General features: G+C 38.7%; 3 protein-coding genes across 5 annotated transcripts; 2 read left to right on the top strand and 1 right to left on the bottom strand.

The window, feature by feature from the left end:
- Positions 1-7527: 7527 nt before the first annotated feature.
- LOC103324820 (Pentatricopeptide repeat (PPR) superfamily protein) lies at positions 7528-11280 on the bottom strand. Of its 2 annotated transcripts, XM_089049190.1 has the most exons (3): positions 11111-11280; positions 9310-10875; positions 7528-8706 (listed from the first exon to the last, which is right to left on the bottom strand). In XM_089049190.1, the coding sequence occupies exon 2, from the start codon at positions 10766-10768 to the stop codon at positions 9329-9331; it is 1440 nt and encodes a 479-aa protein (XP_088905316.1). In that variant the 5' UTR covers positions 10769-10875; positions 11111-11280; the 3' UTR covers positions 7528-8706; positions 9310-9328. The 2 variants fall into 2 exon arrangements, with proteins under 2 accessions (XP_088905316.1, XP_016648811.2); XM_016793325.2 differs by having other exon boundaries at positions 7528-10875; positions 11111-11279.
- LOC103324819 (protein DMP4-like) lies at positions 8073-8956 on the top strand. The gene has a single exon (XM_008226931.3). The coding sequence runs from the start codon at positions 8073-8075 to the stop codon at positions 8715-8717; it is 645 nt and encodes a 214-aa protein (XP_008225153.1). The 3' UTR covers positions 8718-8956.
- A 926-nt stretch (positions 11281-12206) lies between the features above and the next one.
- APE2 (Glucose-6-phosphate/phosphate translocator-like protein) lies at positions 12207-15458 on the top strand. Of its 2 annotated transcripts, none has more exons than XM_008226930.2 (12): positions 12207-12910; positions 13019-13093; positions 13178-13243; positions 13449-13527; positions 13632-13752; positions 13857-13952; positions 14108-14220; positions 14329-14406; positions 14506-14622; positions 14789-14888; positions 14982-15082; positions 15212-15458. In XM_008226930.2, the coding sequence occupies exons 1-12, from the start codon at positions 12654-12656 to the stop codon at positions 15227-15229; spliced, it is 1221 nt and encodes a 406-aa protein (XP_008225152.1). In that variant the 5' UTR covers positions 12207-12653; the 3' UTR covers positions 15230-15458. The 2 variants fall into 2 exon arrangements, with proteins under 2 accessions (XP_008225152.1, XP_016648570.2); XM_016793084.2 differs by having other exon boundaries at positions 12260-12915.
- The last annotated feature ends 482 nt before the right edge of the window (positions 15459-15940 follow it).

Raw genomic sequence — 15940 nt, 5'->3', positions numbered from 1 at the left:
TTGTTGGGTTTGCAATAAGGTTCCACCAACTTGATTTGTACCTGTCGAGTCGTCGACAGTCAAATTTGAAATTCAAAGTCCAGGTTTTATTTTTATATATATATAAAAATATATATAAGAATAAAAAATCAAATTTAAATTGCAAGGGTTGGTGAAGGAAATTAAAATAAATTTTAATTTGTTTGGTGGAAAATCTGGGACTTGGCAGCACATTTATAAACCGTACTGTACAATTGCTTATGCTTTTAATCTTTTATTTGTTTAGGAAAAAAAAGAAAAAAAGAGCTCAGAACAAGACCTCAGAAAATATATTTTTTTTAAATATAAAAAATAAAAGGCTGTGCCAGTGGTGTCTCTTTGTAAATTGTACATGTTAAAGGTTTTGTCTGATGTTGATAGATTGCCTTAAAGCTTGAATAATGGGTAAAATTCCAGGAAGATGATTTGAAACCACCAAGAAGCTTTTGGGACTTCGAGTAGACCGGAAGTAGAAATTGATTGAACACAAAGGCACGTCACATGTGCTGAACATTTTCCAAGTTGGCTGCTGCCAAAATCCAAATTGGATATGCAGACAGCATAAACAAACAAAAAAAACTTTGGATTAATGTTTTGATGTTTGGACAGTGAAAGAAATAACTTAGAAACTCGGATCAACTAACTCTTAATCTAAAATGTTTGTTTTAATATTATAAGAGATTACGAGTTCGAGTCTCCTCTGCTATCTATAATATGTATATTGGCATACAAAACTGCTTAGGAAAACTATTCAAAGATGTTTATACCAAAATGAACAGCCAATGAGAATTGAACGAGTGGACAAAATCGGGTCTATGGTAGCCTTTGGCACCTGGCTTCGGCACCCAGCCTACCGATCCAACGATTAGGGCAACCTCCTCCTCTAGGACACGTGGGAAGCCCACAATCGATGTCTACAGTCCCACAACAAAATTCTACATAACTTGCACACCTCCCAAAGTCTATAAAAGAAACACAACTCCCCAAAATGGAGGTAATCAGAACTCACGGCATACTGCTATTGATATGTAGTTCAACTTTACTAAATCAGACTTACTTAAACATCTGAGAGCCTTCTACGGCACCACACCGGTGTCCTAGGTCTTACCGAGCGTTTGTTATCTTGCAGATCACCCGCTCTACCAAAACCCAGAGCATACCGAAGGCGAAAACATCACTAAGTTGCGCGGGAAATTATTTTTCTTCAACAACAATTTTTTTGTAAATTCTGGTGCGGGTTTTATTTTCCTCTCTCTTTTCGAGTAAATGTACAGTAGTGTTGATTTTTAATGTCGGGAACAAGTATCATGACTGGTGTCTGGCATAGCGGCAGTGGCATCACTATATTTAAATTGAGCCTCTAACTTATCAACTTTGGTTTAATTTTTGCATTCAACATATGCCACCTAACCTATACTGGATGTTATAACATCCACCTGGACCACCTACCCTGTTCTTTATTTAATCCTCACCCAATTGCCATTTCCTTCAACTTCAATTCTTACTCGATAAACGTCACACTGATAGACACAATGCTTTTACTTATCTGTTCCCCCAATGCAAATGTTTTTAAGTCTTCCAAGTTAATTGCTACCTACTTCTATTACAATTCTAGGGTACATAATGTTCTTGTCCCACAATTGGTCGATTGTGAGTCTGAACTCTACGTTTAGACGAGTATTAACCTGATCAATAAGTTTGATTACAGTGCATATGATTTTATTTATTTTTGGTAAACTATGAATTCGAAATATACATTCAAACAAGAATCAACATGATCAATACATAAACCCTATCAATCAACCTAATCAATAGTTTAAAGTCACGGCGTGATAACATAAGACACAGAGTCTTATAGAGTGCATAGCTGAAGCCCTAATACACAACAGATAGTTTCAGGGGGGGAACATGCACAGTAAATTGGTTAGGTAAAGACATTGTTGTAGAAGATATGATGGGGCTTGTCACCCGCGAGAAAAGGGGAGGCTCACTATCTATGCTTGCAGACAAAAGGGCAAAATCAACTTGAAAGCTTTACCAAATTATTCAGGCAAGTAAAAACCAAGCTTTACGATTCTTTTCTTCTTCAAGTTTTTTTTTTATGCCCCTAGTTATGATAACGTTCGCATGAGGTTGGCCTTACATCAATCTCAACTCAAACATGAACAGAAGAACCATGTGTCTGTGTGTCTCTTCTGTTGGTAAAGCTAATGGTACAACAAAATTATTGCTGTTTGTTTGCAAGAGACGCATACGTTTTATGATTTCCATTTCCACATTAGAAAGCAAAAAAGGGTAACTTTTGATTGATGAAAAAGCTAATTACCAAATGTTGAAATTAAGTGTGATTATTAGTTTTGCTTGGAACTTTCAGAAATTTTTACTGTTTAGAGATATAATTGCATGATGCTTGAGGGGTCGTGCTTGAGCTTTGCTTCAAGTTTAATTAACAAAAAAAGATTTCTTGGTGACCTGCTAACAAAAATTCTATGATGATTTAATTAAACTCAGATTTCTGGTCTAAAAAGAAAAAGATTGAAGCAGTGGCCCAACTTAAGCACACCTTCCTAAATTCCTAAATCAATCATGATTTTATCTTTATTGCAATAAATTTTGCAAAAACAATTGGTTTCCAGAAACCCAAAATACAAAAAGAATTGGTAACACAAGCCTCAGTGCCATCACTTTTCTAACACCAAAGAAGCAGACCCATTCTGACCCTTGAAAAAAGAAAAGAAAAAGGAAGAAGCAGATCCAGCACCCTTGAAAAGATTGAGAGGTATTTTGTGGAACCTACAAGGCAAGATATGTAGGGCCAAGATCAATGGCTTTTTTACAAACTTTGGGGGGGTGGGGGTGGGGAAAGGATATGGTGGATCCAACCCATTTGAGTCTGTTCCTAACCACAATCATAATTGTCCTCTTATGCTTCATTTCCACCTTTCTCCCTCAATGCCACCATCACCTTCCACTTTATCCAAAACCCTTTTGATGTGAGAAAAAGATGCATCTGAACAGTATGTGGCAAAATTTTCTCCCATTTGGAGTGTTCTGCTTTATCTTCTTTTCTCAACAGGCCTCCCTCACTTTCCTGCTCTTCTGAAATCATTAGTGGTACACTTGGGAAGATCCCATGAGATTTTATTCCTCTGGGTTTTATTTTTATTTTCTATACCATATGGATGTGGTATGCTGAGGATTATTGTTTAATAGGGTTTTACAAGACTAATTCAAAGATGCATATTCTGAAAGCACCCTTTCCTTTTCCTCCCCAAGGATTTAAATGAGAGAAAGGTCATGGCAAAGGCAACTCCTTTCCCTTTCTTTACACATTTTTTTTGGCAGAGGTCATGCTCATAATGGGAAACCAACACTAAATGCATGCCCAGCTGTCTGTACATATATAATATAATATATAAAGTTTATAAACTGGCCATCCTAGCACCATTGAAAAGGTTTTGGGAAGCTTTAAACAAAACAGGACTAATTAATTAACAGAGATTAATCAATCTGAATAGGATTATGTTATATGTTTAACCCCACTGGAGTCTAAGAGGAGGAATAAAACTTTATTCTCTCTTTAGGGTCTAGCAATCATTTAAATGTCTTGGTTTATTAAAATAAATGATCATCTGGGAAACGGCTAATTGGATTAGTCCAAGAGATGGGATCGAAAGTTTAGAAGATTTCATGTGTTTGGAAAACAGAAGTTGCATCGCCACGGTAATACGCCTGCTTAATTTATGATTATGTTGAACTAGTCGCCTAATTAGTCCCTAAACAAATAAGTTCAAGAAAAATAATGTAAAGAGTGGTATTTGTTGGAGCAGCAACTGACTGGGTTAGGCGATGTTTTTTTGACTTATTAGTCCCAAATGGAGCATACACGCTTGAGCATTCGAGACCTCATACTTAGTAAAGCTTAAATATTCTAGGTTTTTATAATTAGATTCACTCTGCCCGTTAAAAAAATGAAACAGATTTGCAACAAGTTTGTAATTCTTCGATTTCATCATTTGGATACGAATTTTAGAGCATCTTTCAATATTATAAAGATAAACAAGTTTTAATTTATTGTTTAAAAGCGACATTTGAAGGTTGGTTAAAAAAATTTATCAGAATCTGTAGGGTGAAAGATTGCTTGAAGTGTAATTAAGAAAACCCATTAGATTGAAGGGGTTGATCATACTCATCTTCTAGACTAATTAGCCGTCTCATAAATGAGGGGGGTTCGAATATTGATTATATCATTATCATCAATCTATTCCACACACTAGCTAAGATGAAGATGATGCCAAAAATGATTTTGGATCTGTTGTAGAAACGACTCTTAATCAAGTCAATGAAATCATTAGTCTTTGTTCTTTTTCCTTTTTTCCCTGAAAGGCTGCCTTAAGTTACAGCCATTCGATAGTCAAATGGAGTACGACCCACTTGAGAGATTCTTGAAGTTGAAGAAATATCAAAGAAGAAGGAGCCAAAACTGATGTGGAAAAAGGTGAGATTGATGCATGACTAGCCTTGCAATCTCGATCGAGTATCTACTATATGGCATGCATTGCCTGGATAGAATCATACAAGACAGAAACTGACCCGCATGAAAATTCAGAGGCATGACATGTCTCAGAAAACTGGCCTTTCCAACATGCTAAACCCTAATCGCCTGAGGTTTTGGTAGTTTTCGCCTATTAATTTTGGACATGAAAACAATAAAAAGAAGTTAATCTAAATTGATTACTGGTTTGACTACTGGTTTTGGCTCTAAACAAGACCCAACCGAACCATACCCAACCCTAGCTATAATTATCTGAAAATTTAGATTGATTTTGGACTCTAAAAACAATTTTATGCACTCCTCAAGTGTTAAATGAGCGCAGGAGGTTTGAGAAGGGCAAAATCATCTTCTAAATTAATACTTAAATATTTTTCTAATTCAAAATTAGTACATAATCTAATGAACGGAGTACCCAGGAACAGATGTGGCACATCACACATCCATCCTTATCTTCTCTTGCAGAACCCGTGACCCTGAATCATTTTCTATACTTTTTTTTTCTCCAATTTTATACGTATGCATAATTTATCAGGAAACTACCCTGCATATTCTTCTTTGTTTCCTCCTTGGCGCACAGTTGTTTCCAGACAAGAATCTGAGAATCCAAGCCAAACGTATAAAATTTGATTTCTCACAAATATAGGAAAGAAACCAAGTTGTTAATTGCTAAGAAGATTTAGATGGACAATGATATTGAATTTACATATATATTAAAACGGTAACAAAGTCTTTATTTATTATTATTTTTAATACAATTGATATTAAAAGAATGGAATTTGAACACAAAACCTCGAATACAGAGATAATGCTCACTCGTGTTTCAAGCTCCTTCTAACGGTAACAAAGCCTTGATGATTAGAACATAAAATCAATAAAGTCATATTCATTCATAGTTTTCATATGGGTGCATATGCAGAAAAGCATTCTCATGGCCATATGGCATCATTGAATTTTTTTTGGCTTTCTGAACCAGTCCTTAAAATGAGGGAAAAGCAGCAAGCAACAAATCAATTGGTACTAGAAAGAAACTGAGAGGTGAACAACCAAGCCAGAAAAAGAAAAAAAAAAAAACGATTTCCCTTGACTTCTTTTAAGGTTCACACTCTATGATCATCTACATGCTTGTTTGTGCCAATAGGCTACATGACACAATTCATCATCACACCCAGCACATCATTCAGAACACCACACCCCCTCCCCTCTCCCACCTCTCTCCAAATGATCATTTGCTTGTGCATTTTGTAGGGTCTTTTTAAAAATAAAAAAAAGATGGGGTCAACTTTAAAATGTACTGGGAAAAACCTTTATAATTATGAATTCAGATGCCATAACATTTTTTTCTTTCATGATTTCTTCATGAATGCCCTAAAGAAACAAAATTATAATATATGGGTCCAGTTTGATGGTGTCATTATTTCACAATGTTTTAAATCATTTAAGGAGTAGGAAGTAGGGGTTGGTGGTCATCATGAATGAAGGGAAACTGTAGATACCCTCCCTCCTTCCCTTCCTCCCTCCCTCCCTCCTTCTCTAGATGCTACAATTTCTGTTTTTGGGTCTGCTCTAGATGCCATGCTAGTATCAGAGGCTAATTAACAAAGATATGTCAGTTTTTTGGTAATTACAGTTACAAATTAGACCCAGAATTCTATATAACAAAAGTTGAAAAAAAATAGTTGTTTTTAGAATGAAAGCAACTTCACTGTTGTAGCTGGTAGACAGTTACCTAACCATTTGGACCAGATTCTGTAATCTAATAGTTCAAAGATTCTTCTCAGTTATCAGAAAATTAAAATAACAAAGGAAGGAAATCGTAACAATGATAAAATTTACACCAGCATTGTGATGTTGCAGTTGCAGAAAAGGACCACAGTACATGCAACACTTACTGATTTGAAGTCTTTCGTTTTATTAAGACACGAGGAGTCGAATTTAAAACCTTTTTCAACATTAAGCTTTAAGTTCGTACCCACTAAACCAAGAGCGAGATTCTCATTCCTTTAGGATTAAGATACTGTGACTGAATGAAATGTACGTTATGGTTAAAGTTTGTAACGGATGCTAAAGCAGTAGTAGAAGCCACAATTTTGCCTTGGGAAAAAGTGATGAAAAGTCTCCGCCTATAGCGTCTATATGCTTCAGCCTCGTGACCCCTTTGGCAGGCAATGCATTATGCATGGTCCAACGCGATGAGGGCACATAATTTGTCAAACTCTTTGAATGGGACGTCTATCTTCCCCATAACTATGACCTTTAGCTCTCAAAGGACATCTTTTTTTGACTCTTTTTTCCTATCTTCAAAATGCTGAAACAGAAAGGCCAATTTGGTATCTTCTGTTGAGCCCAGCATGGGCAAATGGGTTATTTGTGTACGCCTGATCCTTTTTAAATGGACGGGCCTGTGCATTTAGGCTCACCACACACGTGTCCAATTTGATGCATGGGCTTCAGATTAAAAAAATTAAAAAGAGGTGGGTTGAATTTGTTTCAACCATGTGAATGGACAAAGCACAAAAGTGAATTAGCTAATTGGTCAGAAAGTGAGTCTATTTTTTGGAATCTAAGCTTGCGTCATTCTTCTCGTATATTATATTAGATTAATTTAGAGTAGTTCATACTATCTTTTGTATAAAAAAAGACGAATTCATAAAAAAAAAAAAAAAAGACAAAAAAAAAAAAGGGGAAATGTTTTGCAAGATTTTGGTTAGAAGGTGAGTGGATTAAAACTCCAGCATATCAGTGGCTGCAAAAATGGGCCATTTTGGCAGCAATAGTTCAAAACATGACACAGATGTTTCCCTGTTTCAATTCCCACCTGTTTATAAAGTTATAACGTGCAAGGTATGAGTATATGACACCGTGTATGATCTAACACCAATTCCTTAAAAGTGAAGCCTAATATCTCATCCAGTAGAGACTTTCATGTGTTGAAGGAAAAACTAAAAAGCAACGCCTAAAACCAAAGACGTGTGTGGGTCTCCACTTCTAAATTTAGAAATAATAATAATAAAAGTAAAGAACACCTCTTATGAAGCCTCTTGCCTTTAAGCAATACACTTGGCGTTTCAGCAACAAACAACAAAAACCTTGTAAGCCCCAAACTTCTTGAACCTGATCTCATCACCCCTCCCTCTTTGTGACAACTTTAAAAACCATGGTCTATAACGGTCATGAAAGCTTGATGGGCAGTTAGCACAAAAATGAAGCCTCTTGATGGACACTTGGCTAAACCCAAAAAGCTTTCTTTCATCTACTTTGAAGCTCTACGCATGAAACCAAAAATCCCATTTGGTAGCAGCTTTGTCTCAATTTCAGTTCCAGTTTTAGGTTTCTCTTCCTTGCAAGGCATGACTAACTACTCTTCCCTCCCTTTACCTCCACTCTTTTCATTTCTATTCTCTATCTATATAACATTGTTCCTCCCAACAAAAATTCTAAAACAAACCAAGAAAAGAGACCAAAACATTAAGGGAAAAGAAGCTTCAAGCGTTTCTGGTCAATGGAGATCAAGATACAAGCTGAGGAATCCCGGCACTGGCCTGAGGATGAACAAAAACTTCCCCTCTTGCAAGATATGCCAAAGTCCATAACAGAGGAGGAAAGAACCTTGATACAGAAAGCCATTCGCCAGACGTTTCAAAGCACAGCTCATTTGGCCAATCTTTTACCAACCGGAACAGTTCTTGCATTTCAGCTTCTAGCACCCATATTTTCAAACCAAGGCAACTGTGACTCAGTCAGCCGGTCCATGACTGCTGGTCTTGTAGCCCTCTGTGGAGCTTCATGTTTTCTACTCAGCTTCACTGACAGCTATAGAGACAAGAATGGAAATGTCTGTTATGGCTTTGCTACATTCCGAGGCTTATGGATCATCGATGGGTCAACCACCCTTTCACCCGAAGTTGATGCAAATTTCCAACTGCGGTTTATAGATTTCCTCCATGCCTTTATGTCAATACTTGTATTTGCAGCTGTTGCACTATTTGATCAGAATGTAGTGAATTGCTTCTATCCAACCCCGTCGGATAAGGCTCAGGAGATTCTCACAGCATTGCCAGTTGGCATTGGTGTCATTTGCAGTATGTTGTTTGTTGTGTTTCCAACCAAGCGCCACGGAATTGGCTTCCCCCTGTCTGTAAATTAACAACTCCTCTTTTGTCAATTAAGAAATATTTGCCTGCGTGCTCATTAAAATTGTGGACTGCACACAACGTTATTTATTCATTCTTCCATGTCAGCTTCCTCCAAGCTCTGTCAATGTCAGTTATATAACTTCTCTTTTTGTTTGTAAATCCTAGTTCCACCTTTAAAGAAATAGCTTTTAAAAACCTCGATTCTTGACAGGATAATTATGAAGATTGTATCTGGTACTGATTTAACAAATGCTTGTCATACTTATTTCTCTTATATGCCTAAGAGTGTAGTACATGAGTGAGGTATGTGAATAATAGGAAGAACAATTCACTTCGAGATTGTCAACCAAATATATTTCATGGTTAATATACAGAAAAACCCTTTCCAGCACTACAGTTACCAACGTTTATGGTTAAATTCACTATGGACAGTTACCAACGACATTATACTGAGCAAGTGCTTTATAAATCATGCGCTACATAAGTAGTCATATTTTGGGCCAGTAACTTATAATTTCATAAAAAGAAAAAGAAAAGGCAATGTGGTGAACAAACTTTCATGTCCAGAAAGAAAATAAATGAAACGTGTATAAGAGCACTTACTAGCTCAAAACTTTCAGATTTATGTTTCAGGCTCAACCATTTCGCTCATCAGCTCAGCCTGCAACAACTCAGCAGGTTCACGCACCTTCCTGCGATTCCAAAACCCATCCACCATGGAACTCCATATTCCCTCATCCGGAACACATCCATCAAGCACCATCTCATCAACAATTCGATAAGCTTTGTGCAGGTCCCCTTTTTTACAGATACACTTCACTAGAGTATCAAATGTCTTCATATCTATGGAGATACCCCTGGAACGCATGCTAAGATACAGCTGACAAGCTCGATTTGGATTGCCGCTACTACACAAGCCCTGGACCACTGCATTATGAATCCTCACATGAAGGCTCCAAGTTAGTCTGTTAGGTGAAACTCCTCCAAGGACCATCTCATCAAGAAAGTTTGCAGCTTCCTGGAACTTGCAAATGTTGCAAAGGCCACTAATTACTTTCCCATACAGCCCTGCATCTGGTTTCAAGCCTTGAAGCTTCATCCTGTCTAGAATCTCCAAAGCTTCTTGAAGCTTTCCTTCTTCACAGAGTCCGTGAAGCAAAGTACTATAAGTGATATTGTTTGGCCTATGGCGCTTACAAACCATTAAGTCTAATAGTTCCATTGCTTGTGAAGAACGCCCACCCTTGCAAAATCCATCCATCAAAGAGCTGTAAGTAAAGACATTTGGAGTAATACCTTTGGTTTTCATGTGTTCAAACAATCCCACAGCTTCATCCAAATTGTTGGATTGGCATAAGCCGTGCATCAAGGAAGAATACGTAACAACAGAGGGCAAACAACCTTTTGTTTCCATTTCATTGAAGAGCTCTTTTGCTTCACCAATCTTTCCTAACTTACACAATCCATTAATCAAAGTACCATATGTATATGAATCTGGGGTGCACCCATGATTGGGCATCTCACGAAATATTCGAAGAGCTGCATCCATGGAACTACTGTTCTTACAAAGGGCTTTGATCAAAATATTAAGCGACACAACGCTAGCTGGAATGCCCGTTTCTCTCATATACTTGTAGAACCTGAAAGCAATCTTTAACTGGTTTTCTTCAACAAGAATGCCAAGTATGGTAATGTAAGATTTCTGGGTTGGTCTGCACTGGAAGTCCTCCATTTTGTGGAAGACCCTGACAGCATCCAGTGGCCTGTGAACACGGCCATATCCTCTGCAAACAGAGAGGAATATATCTTCTGTAACACAACATTTCTCCTCCTTCATCTTATCAAGTAACGCCTCGGCTGACCTGAACTGGTTCGCGGAGACTAATCTGGCGACCATGAGACCAAAGGTGGTGTGATCATGCCGGAAGCCATTGGTGTACTCGGCTGTTGCGGAATCAAATATGAGAATAGCTTTCTGTATGTCCTTTTCAGCTTTTATCAGCTGCTCAACTTGGGAAGTCGTGATTTGCTTCGACCATTTAAACAAAGTTTTGCTGCCCATTGTATTGGCAGCACTCTTTCTCAATAAGACAATATCATTCACTCCCAATTATGTTTCAGTTTTGCCCAATAAAAGCTTTGCCTATCTCTGAATCAATTTCTACATTTCTACAGACATAAGAGAAAATGAGACAAGGACCAGATAAAAGAACTACCCACGAACAACATGAATCGATTAGCAGTAAAATTGAAGCTAAGAAGCCACCTAGTCTAAACTCTGTGGGGCATTTCATCAAACAGGTGTCGTCCCGTAACACCAGTCTTAGGCGATAACTTTAAATCACACAAGAATTTTGAGGGGAAAGTACAAATTTAATTGTAACAGAAGTAGCAGCAACCTTACCTGCGGACTGATTGTCATGAAATTATTTTTCTCTTTCAGACTCATCGTATTTTCCCGACGTCTTGGACGGTCCCTGAATGGTAATGCTCAGCAGCAGAGGCTTTAGACGTCCTAGGGCGCGAACACTCAACGACATTGGCAATTTGGATCAAAATGGGAACATGCAATGCAATGCTTCAATCAGGCCCATAGACAAATGGATCGGGTCCATCGACAATTTTACGCTGTCATGGGCCCAATAAATGGCTAGTTGGAGTTTAGTTGACAATGTTCTCGGAAAGGCTATAATGATGGCTTAAAGTGAGGAGGTTATTTGAGGAGGTCAAATCTCACCATTAACAAATGTAAAGAAATCATGAGACTTAAATATTTTAAATGTTTTGACGGTCTGATCGGTTTCCTCAAATAACCTCCTCACTTTAACTCCTCATTATAGAAGCTCCCCAATGTTCTTCGATATTGGGGTTTCAATTGCACCAAGAAAACCAACTTGTTATAAAAGATGCATAAAACAATAATTTTGATCTATACATCCAACATTTTATTAGTTGTATCCTCATAATCATTAACTTTGAACTCTTTTGGTTTCCTGCACTATTTTAATTTGCTTCTTATTTCGAAAAACAATAGATGATTTCGATAGACAACCGAACACATTACCAATTAGTTCAAGTATTTCATCTTCCGTACTCTCAATAACCGGAATAGTATTTACTTAAGCCAAGTTAACTATTATCTTTGGTCGCTAATTTACTCCTAATGTAATGATATTCTTCTTTCGGTTCCAAATTTGAATCTCCCTCTTCACTTAGAAAACGAAATTAATTTAGTTAGTTATATTTTATTTAGTAGACTAGTAGTTGGGTTGGGACGGACTGCAGAAATAATTTTTTTACAGAGGCAAACAGTTGCCTTCTCGTGAGAACAGTGAATAAAAGCAAACACCCACCGTATAACAAACAACATCACGGACAGATTTAACACTTCATCACATATAAGAAAAGGAAAAAAAAGCCTTTAAGAAAACAAAATCGATAAGAGGCTTCAAAACAATACCAATCTTCGTTGCTCGTGAGCCTTACGCTGGGGATAAGATGTCCCCACCCCCCTCCACAGTCATATCAACTTCTTCCCCTATCTCCCTCACTCACTCTCCTCCATAAACATATCCCGTCCCGACCATAACCTCCCATACTCCCTCCCTCACCTCACCGTATCCCGCCATCATCGACCTCTCCACACCCTCAGATTCACCATTTCAAGTTCTTCGTCTAATCTCACTGGTGGATGCATTTTATTTAACCTGTCCCGCGTCGTAACAGATTATATCCCAGACGAACAAAAACAAAAGCAATTAACCGCCCTCGAACACCCACTCCAAAACGGTGCGCATCATCTCTGTCTCTGCTGTGCTGTGTGTCTACTCTGAATCACCAATAAGAGCTCACTGCAGCTTCCCAAACCACATTCTCCACTCTGTCTCTGTCTCTGTCTCTCTCTCTCTCTCTCTCTCTCAGAGTTTACTCTCATTCCCCCAGCAATCATGGAGTCGCGAGTGCTATCACGCGCCACCACATTCGGAGCCCTCCCCTGCCACCGCAAACCATCTCCCAGGGAAAACGCCGCCGTTTCGTTCGTCTCGGCTCGGCTGATCGGCGCCGTGAGCGAGGGCGGGAACCTCATATGGGGAAGGCAACTCCGCCCCGCGCTGCTGCTCGAGGCCTCGCCTTTGAAGAGGGAGATTCTCCGGCCTTGCCTCGCCGCCGCTTCCTCTCCGACCGAGGGAAACGATTCCGCCGGGTGAGGTCCGTTTCTTCCGTTCCGACTCGGTCTGACTCGCCCGTGTCGGCCTCCGGACTAATGCTTTTTTTTTTTGGCCTTTTCTGCCTGACTCGGTGCTCTTAACAGGGACGCGAAGGTCGCGCCGCTCGGGTTCTTCGACAGGTACCCGGCTATCCTCACCGGCTTCTTCTTCTTCATGTGGTACGTTTTTTTATAAACTTTTCAGGCTTTTTTTTTTGGAGAAATTCTTGTATGTGAAATTACGGAGTCGTCCTTGTCGCGCAGGTATTTTCTGAACGTGATTTTCAACATCATGAACAAGAAGATCTACAATTACTTCCCGTATCCCTAGTAAGTGTGCCATTTTCAAATTTTCGTTACCTATAATTCTTGTAAACAAATAAATAAAAATGCGTAGGATAGCATATGTGTTCATGTTCAGGCGTAATTTAGCTGGTTCTAGCCATATGAATTCGGTATGTGTCCTGAACTTCTGATGAAGTGGGTTTGCGGTCTTTTTTTGGGTCGAATAAGTGGGTTTGCGGTTTGTGTGCAGCTTTGTGTCGGTTGTGCACCTGGGCGTCGGAGTGGTGTACTGTTTGATCAGCTGGGCAGTGGGCCTTCCTAAACGCGCTGTAAGTGAACTCACTTCAGGCCCAGGCCCAGGCCCATAATGCTAATCTCAGTCTGTTCAGTTGGTTGTTTATGTGACTGACTGGTGTTTCTCGCCTCCGTGCAGCCTATTGACTCAAACCTGTTGAAGCTGCTCATCCCTGTGGCCGTGTGCCATGCACTCGGCCACGTCACCAGCAATGTCTCATTTGCAGCCGTTGCGGTCTCCTTCACACATACCATCAAAGGTGAGAGGACAAATCTTATGCTCTCATATGTTTGGTACAATGACCAAAATTGTTCAAGTGCACTTTTAATTATTGCATTTTGACATTGAATTTGTTTGTTGCAGCTCTTGAGCCATTCTTCAATGCCTCTGCTTCGCAATTTATACTCGGACAATCAATCCCCTTGTCTCTATGGCTGTCCCTGGCTCCTGTTGTTCTTGGTATGCCTTTCTCTTTATGTTCATCCCGTTGTTGCAATCATACTATTGAAAAATATGGAAAATGTAAATCATGCAGATACCCAAAAACTATGAGCCATGAGAATTTATTCAGACTGTCTTTGCTCACTTAGTATTTACGTACTTTTAAAATGAAGGTGTGTCGATGGCATCGCTGACTGAGTTGTCATTCAACTGGACTGGCTTCATTAGTGCTATGATTTCAAACATCTCCTTTACCTACAGGAGTATCTATTCAAAGAAAGCCATGGTGAGTGGCTCTGGAACTTTAGCTAGCATTTTGTTTTGAATAGGACAGAACATAGGGAGGGAGCTAAAGATTGCTTCTTACTTGTATAACGTTTTATTGGTTTTGCAGACTGATATGGACAGTACCAATCTCTATGCCTATATTTCGATCATTGCTCTTCTTGTCTGCATTCCACCGGCTCTCATCGTGAGTAAAACTTACACTTGAGAACCCTTGAAGTTTGATTGTGCAACTGAAACAAAAATTGTGATGAATTTTGGTTCAATGTCCTCTCTCATATCATAGGTAGAGGGGCCTCAACTGATTAAGTACGGCTTCAATGATGCAATTGCTAAAGTAGGTCTTGTCAAGTTCGTTTCTGATCTCTTCTGGGTGGGATTGTTCTACCATCTCTATAATCAGGTACATTTGTTTTCTTTACTTTCTATTGTAACTTATGGTTCTATGGCTTTGTAATAGTAGGAGGATAATCCTCTCAAAATAACTCAAATGTTGCCCAAGTTAATGATCAGTATCCTGTTATGAAATCATAAGAATGGTTATTGTTTTTTTTTTTTTAAATTATCAGTTGGCCACCAATACCCTGGAGAGAGTGGCACCTCTTACACATGCAGTTGGAAATGTGCTGAAACGTGTATTTGTGATTGGCTTTTCCATCTTGGTCTTTGGTAAGGCTCTTCTTTTCTTCAGCTTGGTTCTGCTTTTGCTTCTTCAACTTCCTTTTTTCTTTTGTATAACTAATTGCTACTTGCTGCTCACAGGCAACAAGATTTCAACACAAACTGGTATCGGGACAGCCATTGCGATTGCAGGAGTGGCAATCTACTCTTACATCAAGGCCAAAATAGAAGAAGAGAAACGAGTAAGTCAGATATAGCTAAATTTAGCTCATGCATGTGGCAGTTAGTCCCTTGCATCCAATTCCATTAAAAAAATTTATCTGTCTAATATTATTGCTCTTCTGACCCATTTTTTGGTTCGTAAAACCCAGCAAGGGAAAGCTGCATGAGAAGAAGGGAAGAATGGCATGGAGGGAACCTTGCATTGTAAATTTCATAAATTCCCTTCAGAAGAAATGGCAAATTGAGTATCTATCTATTATCCATGTTATAGTTTATTTCCCCCTTCCGACGTTTTTTTTTTCTCCGATTGATTGAGAGCACAAAGACATTCTAATTTGCAATGGTCTCATGTTGACTGGAAATTCAATAATGTATCAATTTTTATCTTTCTCACAATGAGCTCTTCCTATGGATGGAAGCCTAAAAGTGGTCAACAGAATGGAGATTTTATATGTGAGCGAATAGATTGCTATCTGTATCTAGAGACATGCATGAACTGCCAATTTACATGTTTTGCGTAGGTCTTCATTCATTCAAAAGTAAAGTAATGCATTAGAGGAAAGGATAGGAAATATACACATGATATTTAAGACGAAGAATTCATTTCTTTGTTCAAGTTCATTCTCACTCCCACTCTCATATCTGCTCATAAGTGTTTTTATTAGAATCGCGTCGAGCTTGAGAAAGTGGCTCAAAGATATTCTACTTTCATGTGACCAAATTGAGAGGGCAAAAACTCACTCTAGACCCAAAAACTCTTGCCTTAGGAATGGAGAATATTGAGGTTTAGCCACCCAACGGCAAGGGGGCAAAGGATAAGGACCTTACCAGCTCTACGTACTCTGTATCTCTCAAGTCCTTAAAAAGATGGGTTAGAG

This window comes from Prunus mume, linkage group LG3 (assembly GCF_029339155.1).
Source record: "Prunus mume cultivar Tortuosa linkage group LG3, ASM2933915v1, whole genome shotgun sequence".
NCBI lineage: Eukaryota > Viridiplantae > Streptophyta > Magnoliopsida > Rosales > Rosaceae > Prunus > Prunus mume.
Note: the sequence above shows the minus strand (reverse complement) of the source record. Positions and strands in the feature narration are given on the sequence as shown.